Source organism: Oncorhynchus masou, chromosome 25 (assembly GCF_036934945.1).
Source record: "Oncorhynchus masou masou isolate Uvic2021 chromosome 25, UVic_Omas_1.1, whole genome shotgun sequence".
NCBI lineage: Eukaryota > Metazoa > Chordata > Actinopteri > Salmoniformes > Salmonidae > Oncorhynchus > Oncorhynchus masou.
In genome coordinates, this window is record NC_088236.1 from 30,492,190 (window position 1) to 30,510,448 (window position 18,259).

Below are 18,259 nucleotides of genomic sequence, written 5' to 3' on the forward strand. Positions count from 1 at the left end.
TTCTCCACAACTTTGTCCCTGACCTATTTGGAGAGCTCCTTGGTCTTCATGGTGCTGCTTGCTTAGTGGTGTTGCAGACTCAGGGGCCTTTCAGAACAGGTATATATATATATATATATATAGTGACACTTAAATAAAGTCCACCCGTGTGCAATCTAACAAATTATGTGACTTCTGAAGGTACTTGGTTGCACCAGATCTTATTTAGGGGCTTCATGGCAAAGGGGGTTAATACATAAGCACGCACCACTTTTTTATTTGTATACATTTTGAAACGTGTTATTTTTCACTTCACCAATTTGGACTATTTTGTGTATGTCCATTACATGAAATCCAAATAAAAATCAATTTAAATTACAGGTTGTAATGCAACAAAATTGGAAAAACGCCAATGGGGATGAATAGTTTTACAAGGCACTGTACATACAGTATTATCATATATTTATGACAAAACTGTCAAATATTACATGAACAAGCCTTGTTCAGGTGGGACAGACGGCAAGACAAACTTTGTAACACTGTGGCAGGAGCTGAGAATACTATTGATCATACAGAGACCCTTATGAATATTTAATCCCATACTAACACCGGAAGGCTCGCTACAAATCTTTCAAATTTTGACAGTCGGGCAGAAAGTTCAATCAGATGGGAGTTGTCGGTTCAGATGAGCTTTGATTTGTCGTAATCGATTCTCAGCCCTTTCATCTTTGTGTGTGTGTGTGTGTGTGTGTGTGTGTGTGTGTGTGTGTGTGTGTGTGTGTGTGTGTGTGTGTGTGTGTGTGTGTGTGTGTGTGTGTGTGTGTGTGTGTGTGTGTGTGTGTGTGTGTGTGTGTGTGTGTGTAGCAGATCAACTGAGAACATTGGCCTGGCCAGGGTAGTTTAGTTCACAGAAAAGACTGTGCTGTCTACAGCGTAGGGTTCTGAATGAATAATCTGTTCACGCTCTCTTTGGAAGGAAGGCTGAGCTCGTTTTTAGAAGACTTAGCACCCCTATTCCTTTGTAGTCCCTACCCACTGGCTGTCCACGGTTGGATACCCCGGTCCTAAGACTGTTATAAACTCAGCAATGAGAACATCATAAACATGACAACAGAATGCATTACAACCACAAGATATTGCTCTCTTTTTGGGGATGGCTAGGGGTTGGTGAGACTGGGTGACAAAGAGCAAAGCGATCCACTCACCTGGACATAGATGCATTCATTGCGAGGGTGGGATAGGGGTGCCGGAACCCCCCCGGGGGGATAGAGTACATGTGCTGGCCCTGCCTGAGAATCAGAGGAAGGCACCAGTGAGAAGAGGATCAGACACAGCTGACAGATAACACACCAGCACTAATCCAGCACTCAACTGCAATCCCCTGCTTGCGGAAAAGCACCGTTCAAATTGGTTACAAGACCCATAGCAAAACCCATAGAATGTGAAGAATTTATCCTAAATATCTCAAATATGTCAGTGTTTTATTATCAAAATTGCATCAGAATGTGCCTATACCGCAAAGTTTGACAAACACTGTAAATATTATACCGTGTTCAAAGTTTCTCCTATACTATACCAGGTTAGGACTGTGATAAATGCACTTCAACAAAACTATTCTCCATGTCTATGAGTTAGTAGGATGTGGGTTACTCCACAGATACATGACATATTGCCATGGGGCAGAGAGGAAAATGTGCAGTTTTATAGCAAATCTCATGTTATTCTACATATTTTGCAATGAGGCTGAGAGTATTTTGCATTTTTATAGCTCATTTCCTACTATTCTACACATTTTGCTATGAGGCTGAGATTATTATATATATTTTTTCAGTCATTTGAAACATTTTTTTGCCATGGCTTATGACATGTTCATATGCTACCTGGGGAGAAGGGTGTTTTGTGGTTGGGGCCCCCAGAGCCCGTAGCAACCCCCGCCCCTCCCCCTTGTGGGGGCTGCAAGGGTGTATGGTATGCCAGTGCATAAATATGTATATAATACTGTTCTATTTAATGCTGTGTGTTACTCACTGTGGCACCAGCCATCCCAGAGGGTGAGGGATCTGTCCCACAGCACCTGGAGACAGGGGGTAGTACGGAGAGAGCTCTGATGGATGGGGAGTCCGAGGAATGCCTGAAGGGAACACAGAGGGACAATTGAAGCAATAGATAATTTAAAGTCACAGTCAAGGTCATTTTCTCTAAGAAATTAATAGATATATAGACTGCAGTTTAAGTTTAATGCAAGCCATGTAATGCTTGCATTGAGGTTGTGTGTGTGTCTGTGTGTGTACCGGTCTTTGGGTCAAGGATCTCCGGGGAGAGGTGTGAGGGAGGGGTTCCGGGGGAGAAGTGTTCATTGCTGTAGGTGATGAGGGGTGTCAGCGGGTGGACGTGGTGAGCATGCTGCACCACTGGGACCTTGTTGGACTGTAGGAGAGACGAGAGGAGAGGAACACACAGAGGGGCTTTAGACACCAGAGAGAGAGGACTAGATAGACCAGGGGTTTAATAGTGTCCCTGGGTCTCCAAAGACTCAAACAGAAACAGGTTCATTCATAAGTCTGACATTTGTTGTGCCTGATGCTTGCCATGTATGACCAACATGCATAGCCCTCTGCATCCTAATGCAAACTGTTCCAAATCCACCATGGACTCTGTTGGCATAAAGGTCATGACACATGTTGTTGGTAGTCATTGTATCATGTGGGTAAAGGTGAGTCCCTATGCCTGAGAATGCTGCCCGTCTGCCTGCCTCCCTCCCTGGTAAACAATGCAGGCTGTGGCTGTGTGTGTGACAGGCCCTATGATGCAATCTGGATCCCCACCAAGACACAGTGAAAGCCTGCAGATGCATACCAACACCATTACGGCCATTACGTAGAGGAGAGAACTGTTTGTTCAGCCCAACAGGCAAAACAACAGGGCCCAAGATCTGAAAGTTACACCAACACAAGCCCCCAGTACTGTAGGTAGCTCAGTGCCCATACACATGGCTAATCCCTAATCTCAAGCCACTAACTTGCCCGCACACTATTCAGTTCTTCATTGATCCATGCAGGATGACATTAACCCTGAACAGTGTTTTTAGTTCCTCATTGATATGGTTTGAGTACACTGGTACTAGATCTATCGATCGAGTCTAAGGGAATCAAATCCTATACATTCAAAGCACTCACAATACAGCATCAATCACAATGGGAGGTGGGGTATACATACACTTCAAGGAGTTAAATAACTGATTTTGTTGGAGCAGACTCATTGTTATTTCAGCTATTTTAATAGGGCTGTGTGGTGGCAGAGAAACGCCATATCCCCTGACTCTAGTGCAGCTAGCTAGCGGACCTGGCCAGGCCAGCCAGGAGGACGATGATAATAATAATAACCAGCGTCTCTACTTTCATTAGGCAGCGTTCGGCCTCACAGTTATTTCCTCTGGCTGCCCTGCTCAATGAAACGCTTGTTGGCCCAACTCGTCACATGTGAGGGCCAGGGGTGGGGGGGAGAGAGAAAGGAGTCTTGTTCCTCCAACCTAACCTTTCTTCAGTATCCCTCCCAACCCCCTTCTCAACCTCTCGTCTAACCAACGAGGTCCAGGATGGAACAAGGTTTGCATTGAAACGACTGTACGCTCTCTTACTTCATGCTGCTTAGAATTGTTCCAAATATCAGGCATGCTTTTTCTGCCCTTTTTTTAAAGCAGTTCCAACCTCCCCCTTTTTAAGTCTTAGCAAACGTGTTTCTCCTGCTTCCAAAGCCTGCTTTGATTTCACTAATGTCCGTTGTGATGAGGAAATTGCAGATGCAAAGCCTTGTAAAAGGTAAAGTACATATTAGATGTAAATAAATAAAAAATAAACCACTGATACATGGATAAAGCTTTCATATTATTGGATTGCGTACGTACGATGATAATATATACATACACCTAGTTGAAGTTTACATACACTTAGGTTGGAATCATTAAAACTCATTTTTCAACAACTCCACAAATGTGTTGTTAACAAACTATAGTGTTGGCAAGTCTACTTTGTGCATGACACAAGTCATTTTTCCAACAATTGTTTACAGACAGATTATTTCACTTATAATTCACTGTATCACAATAAGTGGGTCAGACGTTTACGTACACTTTGCTTGACATCATGGGAAAATCAAAAGAAATCAGCAAAGACCACAGAAGATATGTGGATATATTCAAGCAACATCTCAAGACATCAGTCAGGAAGTTAAAGCTTGCTCGCAAATGGGACTTCCAAATGGACAATGACCCCAAGCATACTTCCAAAGTTGTGGCAAAATGGCTTAAGAATAACAAAGTCAAGGTATTGGAGTGGCCATCACAAAGCCCTGACCTCAATGCCATAGAAAATGTGTGGGTAGAACTGAAAAGGCGTGTGCGAGCAAGGAGGCCTACAAACCTGACTCAGTTACACCAGCTTTGTCAGGAGGAATGGGACCAAATTCACAGAACTTATTGTGGGAAGCTTGTGGAAGGTTACCGGAAACATTTGAACCAAGTTAAACAATTTAAAAGCCAATGCTACCAAATACTAATTGAGTGAGTGTATGTAAACTTCTGACCCACTGGGAATGTGATGAAAGAAATAAAAGCTGAAATAAATCACTACTTTTATTCTAACATTTCACATTCTTAAAATAAAGTGGTGTTCCTAACTGACCTAAAACAGGGAATTTTTACTCGGATTAAATGTCAGAAATTGTGAAAAACTGAGTTTAAATGTATTTGGCTAAGGTGTATGTAAACCTCCGACTTCAATGTACATTAGAGGTCAACCGATTAAAATCGGAATGGCCAATTAATTGGGGATGAATTCCAGTTTTCATAACAATCGGTAATCTGCATTTTTGGACACCGATTATGGCCGATTACATTGCACTCCACGAGGAGACTGCGTGGCAGGCTGACTACCTGTTACGCGAGTGCAGCAAGGAGCCAAGGTAAGTTGCTAGCTAGGATTAAACTTATCTTAGAAAAAATAATTCTTAACATAATCACTAGTTAACCTAGTAATCTCATCAACCATGTGTAGTTATCTAGCTTGTCCTGCGTTGCATATAGTCGATGCGGTGGCTGTGAATTTATCTTCGACTCACAGTCTACTTCGCCAAATGGGTGATGATTTAACAAGCGCATTCGCGAAAAAAGCACTGTCGTTGCACCAATGTGTACCGAACCATAAACATCAATGCCATTAATAAAATCAATACACAAGTATATATTTTTAAACCTGCATATTTAGTTAATATTGCCTTCTAACGTGAATTTCTTTTAACTAGGGAAATTGTGTCACTACTCTTGCGTTCTGTGCAAGCAGTCAGGGTATATGCAGCAGTTTAGGCTGCCTGGCTCGTTGCGAACTGTGTGAAGGACATTTCTGCCTAACAAAGACCGTAATTAATTTGCCAGAATTGTACATAATTATGACATAACATTGAAGGCTGTGCAAAGTAACAGCAATATTTAGACTTAGGGATGCCACCCGTTAGATAAAATATTCTTTCTGTATTTCACTGAAAGAATAAACGTTGAAATGATAGTGTCCGGATTTGACCATATTAATGACCCAAGGCTCGTATTTCTGTGTGTTATTATATTATAATTAAGTCTATGATTTGATAGCAGTCTGACTGAGCAGTGGTAGGCAGAAGCAGGCTCGTAAGCATTCATTCAAACAGCACTTTCCTGCATTTTCCAGCATTACACTGTTTATGACTTCAAGCCTATCAACTCCCGAGATTAGGATGGCAATACTATATTGCCTATAACAACATCCAATAGTCAAAGGTATATGAAATACAAAATGGTAGAGAGAAATAGTCCTATAATAACTACAACCGAAAACTTCTTACCTGGGAATATTGAAGACTCATGTTAAAAGGAACCACGAGCTTTCATATGTTCTCATGTTCTGAGCAAGGAACATAAACGTTAGCTTTTTTTACATGGCAAATATTGCACTTTTACTTTCTTCTCCAAAACTTTGTTTTAGAATTATTTAAACCAAATTGAACAAGTTTCATTATTTATTTGCGACTAAATAGATTTTATTGATGTATTATATTAAGTTATAATTTTAAAAAGTGTTCATTCAGTGTTGTAATTATTACAAATATGTATATATATATATTTTTTTAAATTGGCAGATTAATCTGTATCGGCTTTTTTTTGGTCCTCCAAAAATCGGTATCGGCATTGAAAAATCAGTACCGGTCTACCTCTAATGTATATACATACATACAGTGGGGAGAACAAGTATTTGACACACTGCCGATTTTGCAGGTTTTCCTACTTACAAAGCATGTATAGGTCTGTAATTTTTATCATAGGTACACTTCAAATGTGAGAGATGGAATCTAAAACAAAATCCAGAAAATCACATTGTATGATTTTCAAGTAATTAATTTGCATTTTATTGCATGACATAAGTATTTGATACATCAGAAAAGCAGAACTTAATATTTGGTACATAAACATTTGTTTGCAATTACAGAGATCATACGTTTCCTGTAGTTCTTGACCAGGTTTGCACAAACTGCAGCAGGGATTTTGGCCCACTCTACCATACAGACCTTCTCCAGATCCTTCAGATTTTGGGGCTGTCGCTGGGCAATACGGACTTCCAGCTCCCTCCAAAGATTTTCCATTGGGTTCAGGTCTGGAGACTGGCTAGGCCACTCCGGGACCTTGAGATGCTTCTTATGGAGCCACTCCTTAGTTGCCCTGGTTGTGTGTTTCAGGTCGTTGTCATGCTGGAAGACCCAGCCACGACCCATCTTGAATGCTCTTACTGAGGGAAGGAGGTTGTTGGCCAAGATCTCGCGATACATGGCCCCATCCATCCTCCCCTCAATACGGCGCAGTCGTCCTGTCCCCTTTGCAGAAAAGCATCCCCAAAGAATGAGGTTTCCACCTCCATGCTTCACGGTTGGGATGATGTTCTTGAGGTTGTACTCATCCTTCTTCTTTCTCCAAACACGGCGAGTGGAGTTTAGACCAAAAAGCTCAATTTTTGTCTCATCAGACCACATGACCTTCTCCCATTCCTCCTCTGGATCATCCAGATGGTCATTGGCAAAATTCAGACGGGCCTGGACATGCGCTGGCTTGAGAAGGGGGACCTTGCGTGCGCTGCAGGATTTTAATCCATGACGGCGTAGTGTGTTACTAATAGTTTTCTTTGAGACTGTGGTCCCATTTCTCTTCAGGTCATTGACCAGGTCCTGCCGTGTAGTTCTGGGCTGATCCCTCACCTTCCTCATGATCATTGATGCCCCACGAGGTGAGATCTTGCATGGAGCCCAGACCGAGGGTGATTGACCGTCATCTTGAACTTCTTCCATTTTCTAATAATTGCGGCAACAGTTGTTGCCTTCTCACCAAGCTGCTTGCCTATTGTCCTGTAGTCCATCCCAGCCTTGTGCAGGTCTACAATTTTATCCCTGATGTCCTTACACAGCTCTCTGGTCTTGGCCATTGTGGAGAGGTTGGAGTCTGTTTGATTGAGAGTGTGAACAGGTGTCTTTTATACAGGTAAGGAGTTCAAACAGGTGCAGTTAATACAGGTAATGAGTGGAGAAGAGGGCTTCTTAAAGAAAAACTAACAGGTCTGTGAGAGCCGGAATTCTTACTGGTTGGTAAGTGATCAAATACTTATGTCATGCAATAAAATGAAAATTAATTACTGAAAAATCATACGTGATTTTCTGGATTTTTGTTTGAGACTCCGTCTCTCACAGTTGAAGTGTACCTATGATAAAAATTACAGACCTCTACATGCTTTGTAAGTAGGAAAACCTGCAAAATCGGCAGTGTATCAAATACTTATTCTCCCCACTGTACATAGTCAAAAGTTTGGACACAATTACTCATACCAGGGTTTTTCTTTATTTGTACTATGTTCTACATTGTAGAATAATGGTGAAGACATCAACACTGTTGTAAGCAAAAAAAGTGTTAAACAAATCTAAATGTATTTTAAATTTGAGATTCTTCAAAGTAGCCACCCTTTGCCTTGATGACAGCTTTGCATAATCTTGGCATTCTCTCAAACAGCTTCATGGGGTAGTCACCTGGAATGCATTTTAATTAACAGGTGTGCCTTGTTAAAAGTTCATTTGTGGATTTTTCCCCTTCTTAATGCATTTGAGCCAATCAGTTATGTTTTGACAAGGTTGGGTGGTATACAGAAGATGGTATTTTACCAAATAGGACTAAGTCCATACAATTGCAAGAGCAGCTCAAATGAGCAAAGAGAAAACGACAGTCCATCATTACTTTACGACATGAAGGTCAGTCAATTCGGAGTTTTTTTAAGAACTTTGAAATGAACTTTAAAACTCTCTATCATGAAGAACACCACAGGAACGGAAGACTCAGTGTTTCCTCTGTTGCGGAGGATAAGTTCATTAGCGTTAACTGCACCTCAGTTTGCAGCCCAAATAAATGCTTCACAGAATTCAAGTAACACACACAACATCAACTGTTCAGGAGACTGTGTGAATCAGGCCTTCGTGGTCAAATTGCTGCAAAGAAACCACTACTTATGGATACCAATAAGAAGAAGAGACTTACTTGGGCCAAGAAACACGAGCAATGGACATTAGACTGGTGGAAATCTGTCCTTTGGTCGGACGAGTTCAAATTTGAGATTTTTGGTTCCAACCGCCGTGTAGGTGAATGGATGATCTCCGCATATGTGGTTCCCACCGTGGTGTGATGTGTGGGGGTGCTTTTCCGGTGACAAAGTCACTGATTTATTTAGAATTCAAGACACATTCTGCAATGATACGCCATCCCATCTGGTTAAGGCTTAGTGGGACTATCATTTGTTTTTCAACAGGACAATGATCCAACACACCTCCAGGCTGTGTATGGGGCTATTTTACCAAGAAGGAGAGTGATGAGTGCTGCATCAGATGACCTGGCCTCCACAATCCTCTAGGGCTCAATCAAATTGAGATGGTTTGGTATGAGTCGGACCGCAGAGTGAAGAAAAAGTGCTTCCCAAAACAAGTGCTCAACATGTGAAACTGTTGGAAAAGCATTCCAGATGAAGCTGGTTGAGAGAATGTGCAAAGCTGTCATCAAGGCAAAGGGTGGCTACTTTGAAGAACCAAAAATGCATTTTGATTTGTTTAACACTTTTTTCGTTACTACTTGATTCCATGTGTGTTCTGTCATAGTTTTGATGTCCCCACTATTATTCTACAATGTAGAAAATAGTACAAATAAAGAAAACACATTTTCTGGGATGGAAAAATGCCAACAGTGTAAACTTAAAGGGATATTTGGGGATTTTGGAAATGAGGCCCTTTATCTACTTTCTCAGAGTCAGATGAACTCATGGATACTATTTTTATGTCTCTGCTTGCAGTTTGAAGGAGGTTGCTAACTAGCATTAGCACAATGACGAAGTCAAATGGGTATCCCCTCCTTTCTGTGACTGTTGCCACCGCTGCTAAAGAACACTAGAGAAAAAGACTGGATGGTTGCATGAAGCATTTATGCATAATGTAGAAAACCCAAAGCCCAAATGTCATGTATACTTTAGACATTCTTTGTTGTTCCACTTCATGTACAATGTGAGTGAATTCTCCCTATATTGTGGATGTTGTTTGAGACCTCTAGACCTGAGAGCCAACATTTTTGGGAAGCACTTCAGTGAGAATTGGAAATGATCGCCATTAATAATTCATACTTTGGAATACACCAATCATGTGTTCGCTCAGAAGAGAGTTTAAAGTTTAACAGCGCCAGTTTCAACATGAAGACCAGTCTGCATACGAGTAAAGCAAGCAAAAAAAAAATGGAGCAGAAATATGTAGACGTGGGCTGTCCACATGCAAAAGCATTTAGGCCAGCGTCCTACCTGCTTAAACCATCTTCAGAGGAGAGGTCCCATTATGGTCGACCTTTAAGCACATAGATGGTTACCTCATCAACTTCTACTGGGTTATTGGGTGCTGACAGAAAAGCAATAAGCAAGTCCCTCCCTCTAGATCAGAATATTGCGAGTAGTTACAATTAAATAAAAGCATTGGTATTACACTTCTTCATTCTGTCACATTAAACTTTCAGTTGGATAGCAGTTCAACAGTAGTTACCATTTAGCCAACATGAAAAAAATAAATTGCCCAAAAACAAGTAGTCTTAATGTGTAAAAGTGAAGAACACCAGCTTAAATCATGATTCTAAATAAAAGGAGGAACTTCCCAGCCCTTCAATACCTCCATTCAGCTTCTAATTACCCCTTTACCCATCACAGCCTCACATGCTTGGGTTCATGAGCCATGGTCAAGGTGTAATATGGAAACCACATGGAGCATGAGCTGTGTTTTAAATATAAACAACATCTACGTGACGGCCGAGACATAGAAGCAATCTGGAGACAGACGGGACCTGCATTGACACACAGACATCGTGCTCTCTACATAGACCTGCCTGCTCGTTAAACTACCCAGTACACTGTAACAAAGCACAATGCCTTCACAACTGACGTGTGGCAACACTGTTGAATGATATTGGATTTGAGTTGACACGGTAACAGGAAAATGAAAAATAGCAAAAAGTTGCTGAGCCAGTGCAGAGACAAGGTGGCTGTCTGTTAAGCGGTTTGAGGCAAAAGAGGCCAAGGTGGCAGTACCTCACTGGGCCGTTAAACTTGGAACACTGCTAAGAAAAGCTTAGTCCTTGGTCAATGTGGGTGGAGGGGTAGATTTCATTCAAATAAACATGTTTTTGGATCCTGCACATCTGAATTGAATTACTAGGCAAACAGCCGATGGGGAAGAGCGCTCAGAAGAAACTGAATAACCCCAGAGCTTTGTGTGTGCCTTTCTGCTACGTGACCCCTTCTGGGTGGGAGGCTCAGAGGCTTTTCAAAACTCCAGGAAAGAAAGAGTGAAAAGAATGCATGGCATGCTGAGAAATCCAATAATTGTTTTCAATGCCAACAGGAAAAAGGACATAAGAGTGGACTGACTGTCATATGCTTTTAGAACAAGCCCACCAAAAGCTATGGCAGACAAGTTGCGTCGCGTTACCTCTGAACAGTCATCCCCACTGAAAGGGTCAATGGCAATTACATTTAAAGTTAACAAAATGGCCGTGTCACGTTGCAGTTGCTAGACACCAATAAATAATTTAGTGTTTCACCTAGGTCACGAGGAACTGAGAGGGCAAGCGAAAAGGCAAGCATTGACACAAACAGTCACCACTAGTTACCACAGCCACAAAGTCATAGATTCCGGCCTATTTGTTCATCTTATCTTCTTTAAATGTGATTTCAAACCTAACCACACTGCTAAACTTATGCCTAACCATACCCTTAAAATAAAAACAAAAGGGCTACATTTTGTTTTCATGAATTTGTGGCAACTACTGGAAACCTACAAACGTGGTGAAATTACTAAAAAAGGATGTAGAGATTATTCACCACTGATTAATCAAATAGACGATTTTGAACGTTTTGGTTTTCAGATGACTGTGTACTTAGATGTCGGGACCTGGTTCCTATATTTGACTTTCACTGAGGTACTGAGTCCAGTGTGTGTCTATAAAAGCAAGGTTTCTGCAGAGCCATGGGAGGACTGCAGCCTTCCCATCAGTATTCAGTTAAGGCTTTCCAAAACCTTTGATTTTATGATGGACTCTGGTTGTTTAATGCGTAATGCAACATGGCAAATCTCAGAGCACACCCAGTAAAACAAATTTTGACTGCAAGCTAGCAGAAAGTAGCTTTGCCAAAACCAACCTGTACCATTCTCATTCGATGTCTTTACAAAAACTGCTATTCAGTCTAATGTCGAAAATATCAACGGAAACTCCATGGACAGGCCATTTTTGGATGCACACCCATGTCAATGCTGAGCTCTTACTACTTTGATTCACTTAACAAGCAATCTGGTGACCTCCATCCTGCTCTAAGTGAGTTATGACAAGCTGCTGACAGTGACCAAGACCAACGCTCCTGTTGTCAACATGATTGTTCTGTAATGGGGTACTGAAACACAAGATAGAAGAATTCCTCTGTCTTTGTCAAATTCAGAGCATGAGTCCATTTTGAGCTGTGAGTACTGATGATCTGATGACTGGACTGGGCAGACAAACACTGAAGTTAGGGCTATCCGATCTCATTAGGAAGTCACATTCTTTGTAAACATCCCCCATTGATGTTTTAACTTTTGCTAGTGAAAATTATGTGGACACCCCTTCAAATTAGTGGATTAAGCCATTTCAGTTACACCCGTGTATAAAATGGACCACACAGCCATGCAAACTCCATAGACAAACATTGGCAGTAGAATGGCCTTAATGAAGAGCTCAGTGACTTTCAACGTTGCAGTCATAGGATGCCACCTATCCAACAAGTCAGTTCGTCAAATTTCTGGCCTGCTAGAGCTGCCCGTCAACTGTAAGTGCTGTTATTGTGAAGTGGAAACATCAAGGAGCAACAACGGCTCAGCCGTGAAGTGGTAGGCCACTCAAACTCACAGAACGTGACCACCGAGTGCTGAAGCACGTATCGTGAAAAATCGAGTCCTTGGTTGCAACACTCACTACCAAGTTCTAAACTGCCTCTGTAAGCACCGTCAGCACAAGAATTGTTCATTGGGAACTTCATGGGTTTCCATCACCAAGCAGCCGCACAGAAACCTAAGGTCACAATGTGCAATGCCAAGTGTCAGCTGGAGTGGTGTAAAGCTTGCCGCCATTAGACTCTGGAGCAATGGAAACGCGTTCTCTCAAGTGATGAATCACGCTTCACCATCTGGCAGTCCGACAGACAAATCTGAGTTTGGTGAATACGAGGAGAACGCTACCTGCCCCAATGCATAGTGCCAACTGTAAAGTTTGGTGGAAGATGAATAATGGTCTGGGGCTGTTTTCATGCTTCGGACTCAACCCCTTAGTTCCAGTGGAGGGAAATCATAACGTCACAGCATACAATGGCACAATTCTGTGCTTCCAACTTTGTGGCAAAAGTTTGGAGAAGGACCTTTCTTGTTTCAACATGACAATGCCCCCGTGCACAAAGCAAGGTCCATACAGAAATGTTTTGTCAAGATTGGTGTGGAAGAACTTGACTGGCCTGCACAGAGCCCTGACCTCAACCCTATTGAACACCTTTGGGATAAATTGGAACGCTGACTGCAAGCCAGGCCTAAATCGCCAAACATCAATGCCCAAACTCACTAATTCTCGTGGCTGAATGGAAGTAAGTCCCTGCAGCAATGTTCCAATATCTAGTAGAAAGCCTTCCCAGAAGAGTGGAGGCTGTTATAGCTGCAAAGGGGGGACCAACTCCATATTAATGCCCACAATTTTGGAATGAGATGTTGGACGAGCAGGTGTCCACATACTTTTGTAGTGTATAAATACAGTGAATGACGCATCAGGGTTTCCATTAGGCAAAAGTGCTGCTTGACATTTGACCGGTAACATTTGAATTTCCTGGACATTTGAGAAATGTACCGGACCCATATGCGTAGGCTGCATAATCTGATTAAGGTGTCCATTCATGTTGCTCAGAATGACAGAAATCACATTTAGATTATGGTCATTCATATTAACAGAACATGCAAGTCAAAGATGCAACAATGTGCGGTCCTTCTTACCAAATTCTGATGCGCACTTTGAAGATGCTTAGAATAACTATCCACATTTACTTTTCCTCAGCCTACAAGAGGAGTAACGCACAACAAAATCACTAGCCTTTGTCAATCTACTATCCCCCATCGTAGGAAAGTTGACCTGTTCTATTTGGTCAGCTTGTTGAGAAGGAAATAGCCTATTCCAAACAGACTCTGGGACAGTTGTGGGAAGATTGATCCCAAATTCATACAACCAGTAGGCCTTGGCTACATCAAACATGTTTTTGTTTTTTTAAGCAATGCGTCTGATGAAACAGATCAGAACGTTTAGCTTAAAATGTTCTTCACATAAGTGCAGCAATCCACACACGGCAGTAGGCTACACGTGAATGTTCATTTCGCAATGCAATTAGCAGGAAAACACCATTGTCAAAAGGGCACTTTCATATGAGAGGTTTCATGTGACAGATGAAAATATCCACTAAGAGATCTAGTAGCCTACTTTGACGCAAGGAAATACATGCCTCATAATGTATTCAACCATTCAGGTTTCAAACAATGAAGTATGTTGTTTTCAGAATGCATAGCCTACTGCCTGCAGCTCATTGCAGAGTGGTGTGTGACACGGTGATGAGGTCTGCCTTCCCTTGGCATTTGAGACGCTGCAGCAGCTCTCGCGCTGTCTGACAGATGTCCCACTCAAGGGCTCTGTATGCTGTACATGTGTGATAAATAAGGTACATGATGAATATACTGCAGAATACACACTCGTCAATTTAATTCCACTAAATTATGCCAATTAACATATAGACCGATAAGCATGACCAGTCAAATGAATTTCCATAGACTGGTATTTCCATCAATGAATAGGCTAAAAAGCATTACTTCGCAATGGGATTTTCAGAGCCAATTTGATTTAAAAATCGACTTATCTACCCTGGTACACACACTAAAAAGGTTAAAAAAATATATGTTTTTAAGAAGGTGTGTTTTTTTAGACAAGGGCATTCCATGAGTTGGTATGATGGCAAGTTGTGATGTCATTGGCCTGCAATAGAGAACAAAAGAGGAAAGACCCACCCTCCTTGTGATGTCATGACTTACCTGGACCACCTATTGAGATGTGCCTTTTGTTAACTAAATCAGGTGTTCAATGAGGTGAAAAGGAGACTGGAGTGCCACTTTAATGTTGAGTCACTTATAACTAATGACATGTCGAACAGTCTAACATGGACCAATCAGTAGGAATGGTAGAATGACCTAAAGGAGCGGTATTGGCAGCATGACCTCCATGATTATGATCGGACTGCATTACTCTAGTTTGAGGAGTGCGTTATTGCTGCTGTGCAAATGCACATGATCTGTGGTACCAGATGGCAGACAGCTCTCTCCCTGTCCAGTCTGCTCCAGCAAGGCCGGACACTACTGGTGGAGAGACAAGGCAAGGGCTGACTCCCACAATACATCAACTGGCCCTGCATCGCCATTGATGTATAATGAATGAAGAGGTAGCCCTCTGAGTATGATATGGGGGCGGGGGTGGGTATTCACAGACAAGCATTGTTCCCTTCTCCCTAGTCTGCCCACCCGTACCACCAAAAGCAATACCAACTGAATGCTAAACAAACCTGTCTGGTAAATAATTGAGGATCTCGGCCGGAGCAGGCTCTGATTAGCATACGGGCCTTATGGACCCAATCTGCACAGCAGCTACAGGACAGACTTCCCGTTCCACAGGCTTCTCATATCCAAACAAGGGTTGGATTTCTTTTTCAAAGCTTCCTCTCGCTCCTGGTCCACTAAGACAACGAGAGGAGTCCAAGTGAGACCAGCTCCATCATTCATTACAATTGACATTGTTGTCTGCTGCAGGCCAGGCACCGTGAGGGACACTTGATGATCTGAGTCACCAGGAATCTGATCATCAGCGATGGCATCATCTCATTACTGCTGTAGAACTGCTGCTAAATGACTAATTCATCAGCAAATCCACTAAGGGGGAGAATGCCTTTCTACAAACACATTCCAGGGCAGATAAATCATCAGTAAAAGGGCCATATGTGTATGAACAATTTAAGATTCTGAAGGTACATGCATGTGCGCATACTTGAGGGTCACCTCCAGGAGTCCCACAATCAATATCAGAGAAAAACGCTGTCTCCACGCCAGCCATCATGAATATACAATTATGACATGTAATGAGTGCTTGCAGAAGAGAGCAGGAATACATCAATATTGTGGTTGATGGAAGCCCTGCTGCTGTCCCCTGGCTCCCTCTCCTCAGGTCCCTCTGGCTGGTGTTGGCCCTGGCCCCTGGGCAGTAATCCCTGGACCCCCGTGTACCTCTGCATGTTCCCATCCGCTCCCATTGCTCTCATTAGAGCAGTGCTGGGGCCCTGCAGGCCTGGAGAGCCAGCCTCCTGCTCCCCCTCTCTGCTGCCTGGGTAATGAGCACATAATCAGCCTGGCTCCCTGGCAGCAGCTCACCAGAAGGGCATGTGGGTTTATGGCCGTGGTGTGTGTGTGTGTGTGGGGGGGGGTTAAGGGCACAGTGGGGTGTTTCAATCTGAATCCCCAGTGGCCCAGCCTTCCTTTGCTACACTCCCTCTGTATCAGAGGACGCTTCTGCTCACACATTTGATGACCCTTTGTCTCAGATCACCTGATCTAGAATGGCTACTTCCTCTTCTAGTTCACATGACCCAATACTGCCAGAAAATATTTAAGGGGAAGAACATATAAAAAGTGAAAGACGGTGACTTGAGATGGGAACCAGCAAACTGTCCACTACCAAATCTAAAGTTAGGCAATTAAAAGTCAAATATTCTCCTTCAAAATTAGCTACAGTAAATCCCTCACGCCTGAATGGCAAAGTACACAATAAGTCTCTCTCTATTGACCTTCCTGATTCAATAGACGGCGCACAGATATAGAAGGCTCGCCACAACAGAGAAATCCGGAGTTCAGCCAAGGCAGGGCAGCATGGAACCAAGCCAGAGTCCTCAGTGTTCACGTCAAGTCTTCAATAGTCTCTTTCAATTCCTCCTGATTCACTTCCCATTACTCTGCTCCTTATTCACATTTTCTGCTATTCCATAATGCAAGACCATGCATTTCATAATGTTATATATTAAGTAAATAAAATAAAATCCATTGGCAGGAACAAAACAGGGCACAGCGGACAAACAAGCCATGCTCACAGAGTCACCGACAGGTCAGCACTTATTGTAATAAAACATTTTTAAATTGGCTTCCAAGACCATTTTCACAGAGAGTGAAGTCAGCTACAGAGAAGCTCTGGATTCCCCAGGGCAAGGCCTGCACTACTCCCACTGACAACAGCTTCCCATTGACACCACTCAATGAGGACTTTGTCAAGTGCATCATTGCGTTTATGAGATCCGACAAACACACCAAACTAAACAGACCCGTCTAGCCGGGATTACTGAGGTCACAGGCTGAGTCACTGTGGTTATTTTCCCACAGCGTGGTGACTGAGGCTGGTTCTCTCTGAGCATATCTACAGATCACTTCCCTAACCCCAGATCAGCAAGATATGCTGTTCTTTCTCTCCCTACCTCATGGTATGTTGATCCCTAGTGGCGTTTATCTAGTGTTATCACGAAAACACGGTTCCATATGAGGTGTAACAGGCCCAGCAGGTCCTGCACGTCCAGAGGTGCACAAAGAGGCTGTGCCAAAACATAATCACGGGTGACTTTTCTACGGAAAGGTAGATGAACTGGCCGGACGCGACCTTAAATTATATGATAATTAATGATAAATGATGTATTGGACTGGCATGGTATGGAATGACTAGATGACTTGTGTAATGATGTAGTGTAGTGCTGTGAGCTGTTACTCGACCCAGTGGATGGATAGATGGTATGGTGTACTCACTAGGTGTCCTGGGGGGGGGGAGCGGGAGTCTTTGAGTCCAGCAGCTCCAGGGACATCCAGTAGAGGCCATTTCATCTGCAGGTACTGTGGGGTGAAGAAGGAGTAACATGAAATCAGGATTATTTAGATATTCAAATGAAAGTGATCACAGAGAAAAGGAATGTATTTCTATACCTAATCTGCTTCATATACAGGGTAAAGCTACAATCACACAGTTTTACACCATATGCTAATATCGAACTTGCTATAATGTGTCGAGACTAACTCGCTAATGCTTGTTGAGAATGAATAGCATGAAATATGGTTTAGCTATTCCAGAACAGACCACAGTGTAATAAATGGTGTGGGAGCCAGCAGAGAGCCATAACTCTGACAGACACCTGTATGAGACTCATATGCTGTTGGAGTCAGACACCGGCTTTTGGCAGCAGGGGGAGAGGGATGTGAACACAGCGGACTGGAGGGGGACTGTGAAATCGCAGTTTGTCAGGGAAAAAACAAGATTCCAGCTGTGGGCGCCCATTGACTAGCGGGTGGGAAGGGACAGCTGGAAGGAAGCTCCATCAGGAGAGGGGAAAGGCAGGGGTGGGGTCTCCGCACTAAGCCTATGGCATCCTGGTGAATTGTTTTGGCCTTTTGACCCAAACCAAACTAATCCACTTTTATTGTTAACATTTTTCAACTTGCTATCATAGTTGTTATCATTGGCTTAAACATTACTGTTTTCTTTTCCATTTTTTTGGCACAGAGTTTAACACAATTGTTC

At 42.7% G+C, this 18,259-nt stretch overlaps 1 protein-coding gene across 3 annotated transcripts in view; it reads right to left on the reverse strand.

The window, feature by feature from the left end:
* LOC135514094 (transcription factor 7-like 1-B) overlaps positions 1–18,259 on the reverse strand; it is a 50,013-nt gene that overhangs the window by 4,539 nt on the left and 27,215 nt on the right. For all 3 annotated transcript variants that reach the window (XM_064937289.1, XM_064937290.1, XM_064937288.1), the window contains 4 exons: positions 17,494–17,577; positions 2,271–2,406; positions 2,008–2,110; positions 1,185–1,268 (listed from right to left, as the gene is read on the reverse strand). In XM_064937289.1, the coding sequence (XP_064793361.1) occupies positions 1,185–1,268; positions 2,008–2,110; positions 2,271–2,406; positions 17,494–17,577 (407 nt within the window). The remainder of the gene's footprint in view (positions 1–1,184; positions 1,269–2,007; positions 2,111–2,270; positions 2,407–17,493; positions 17,578–18,259) is intronic.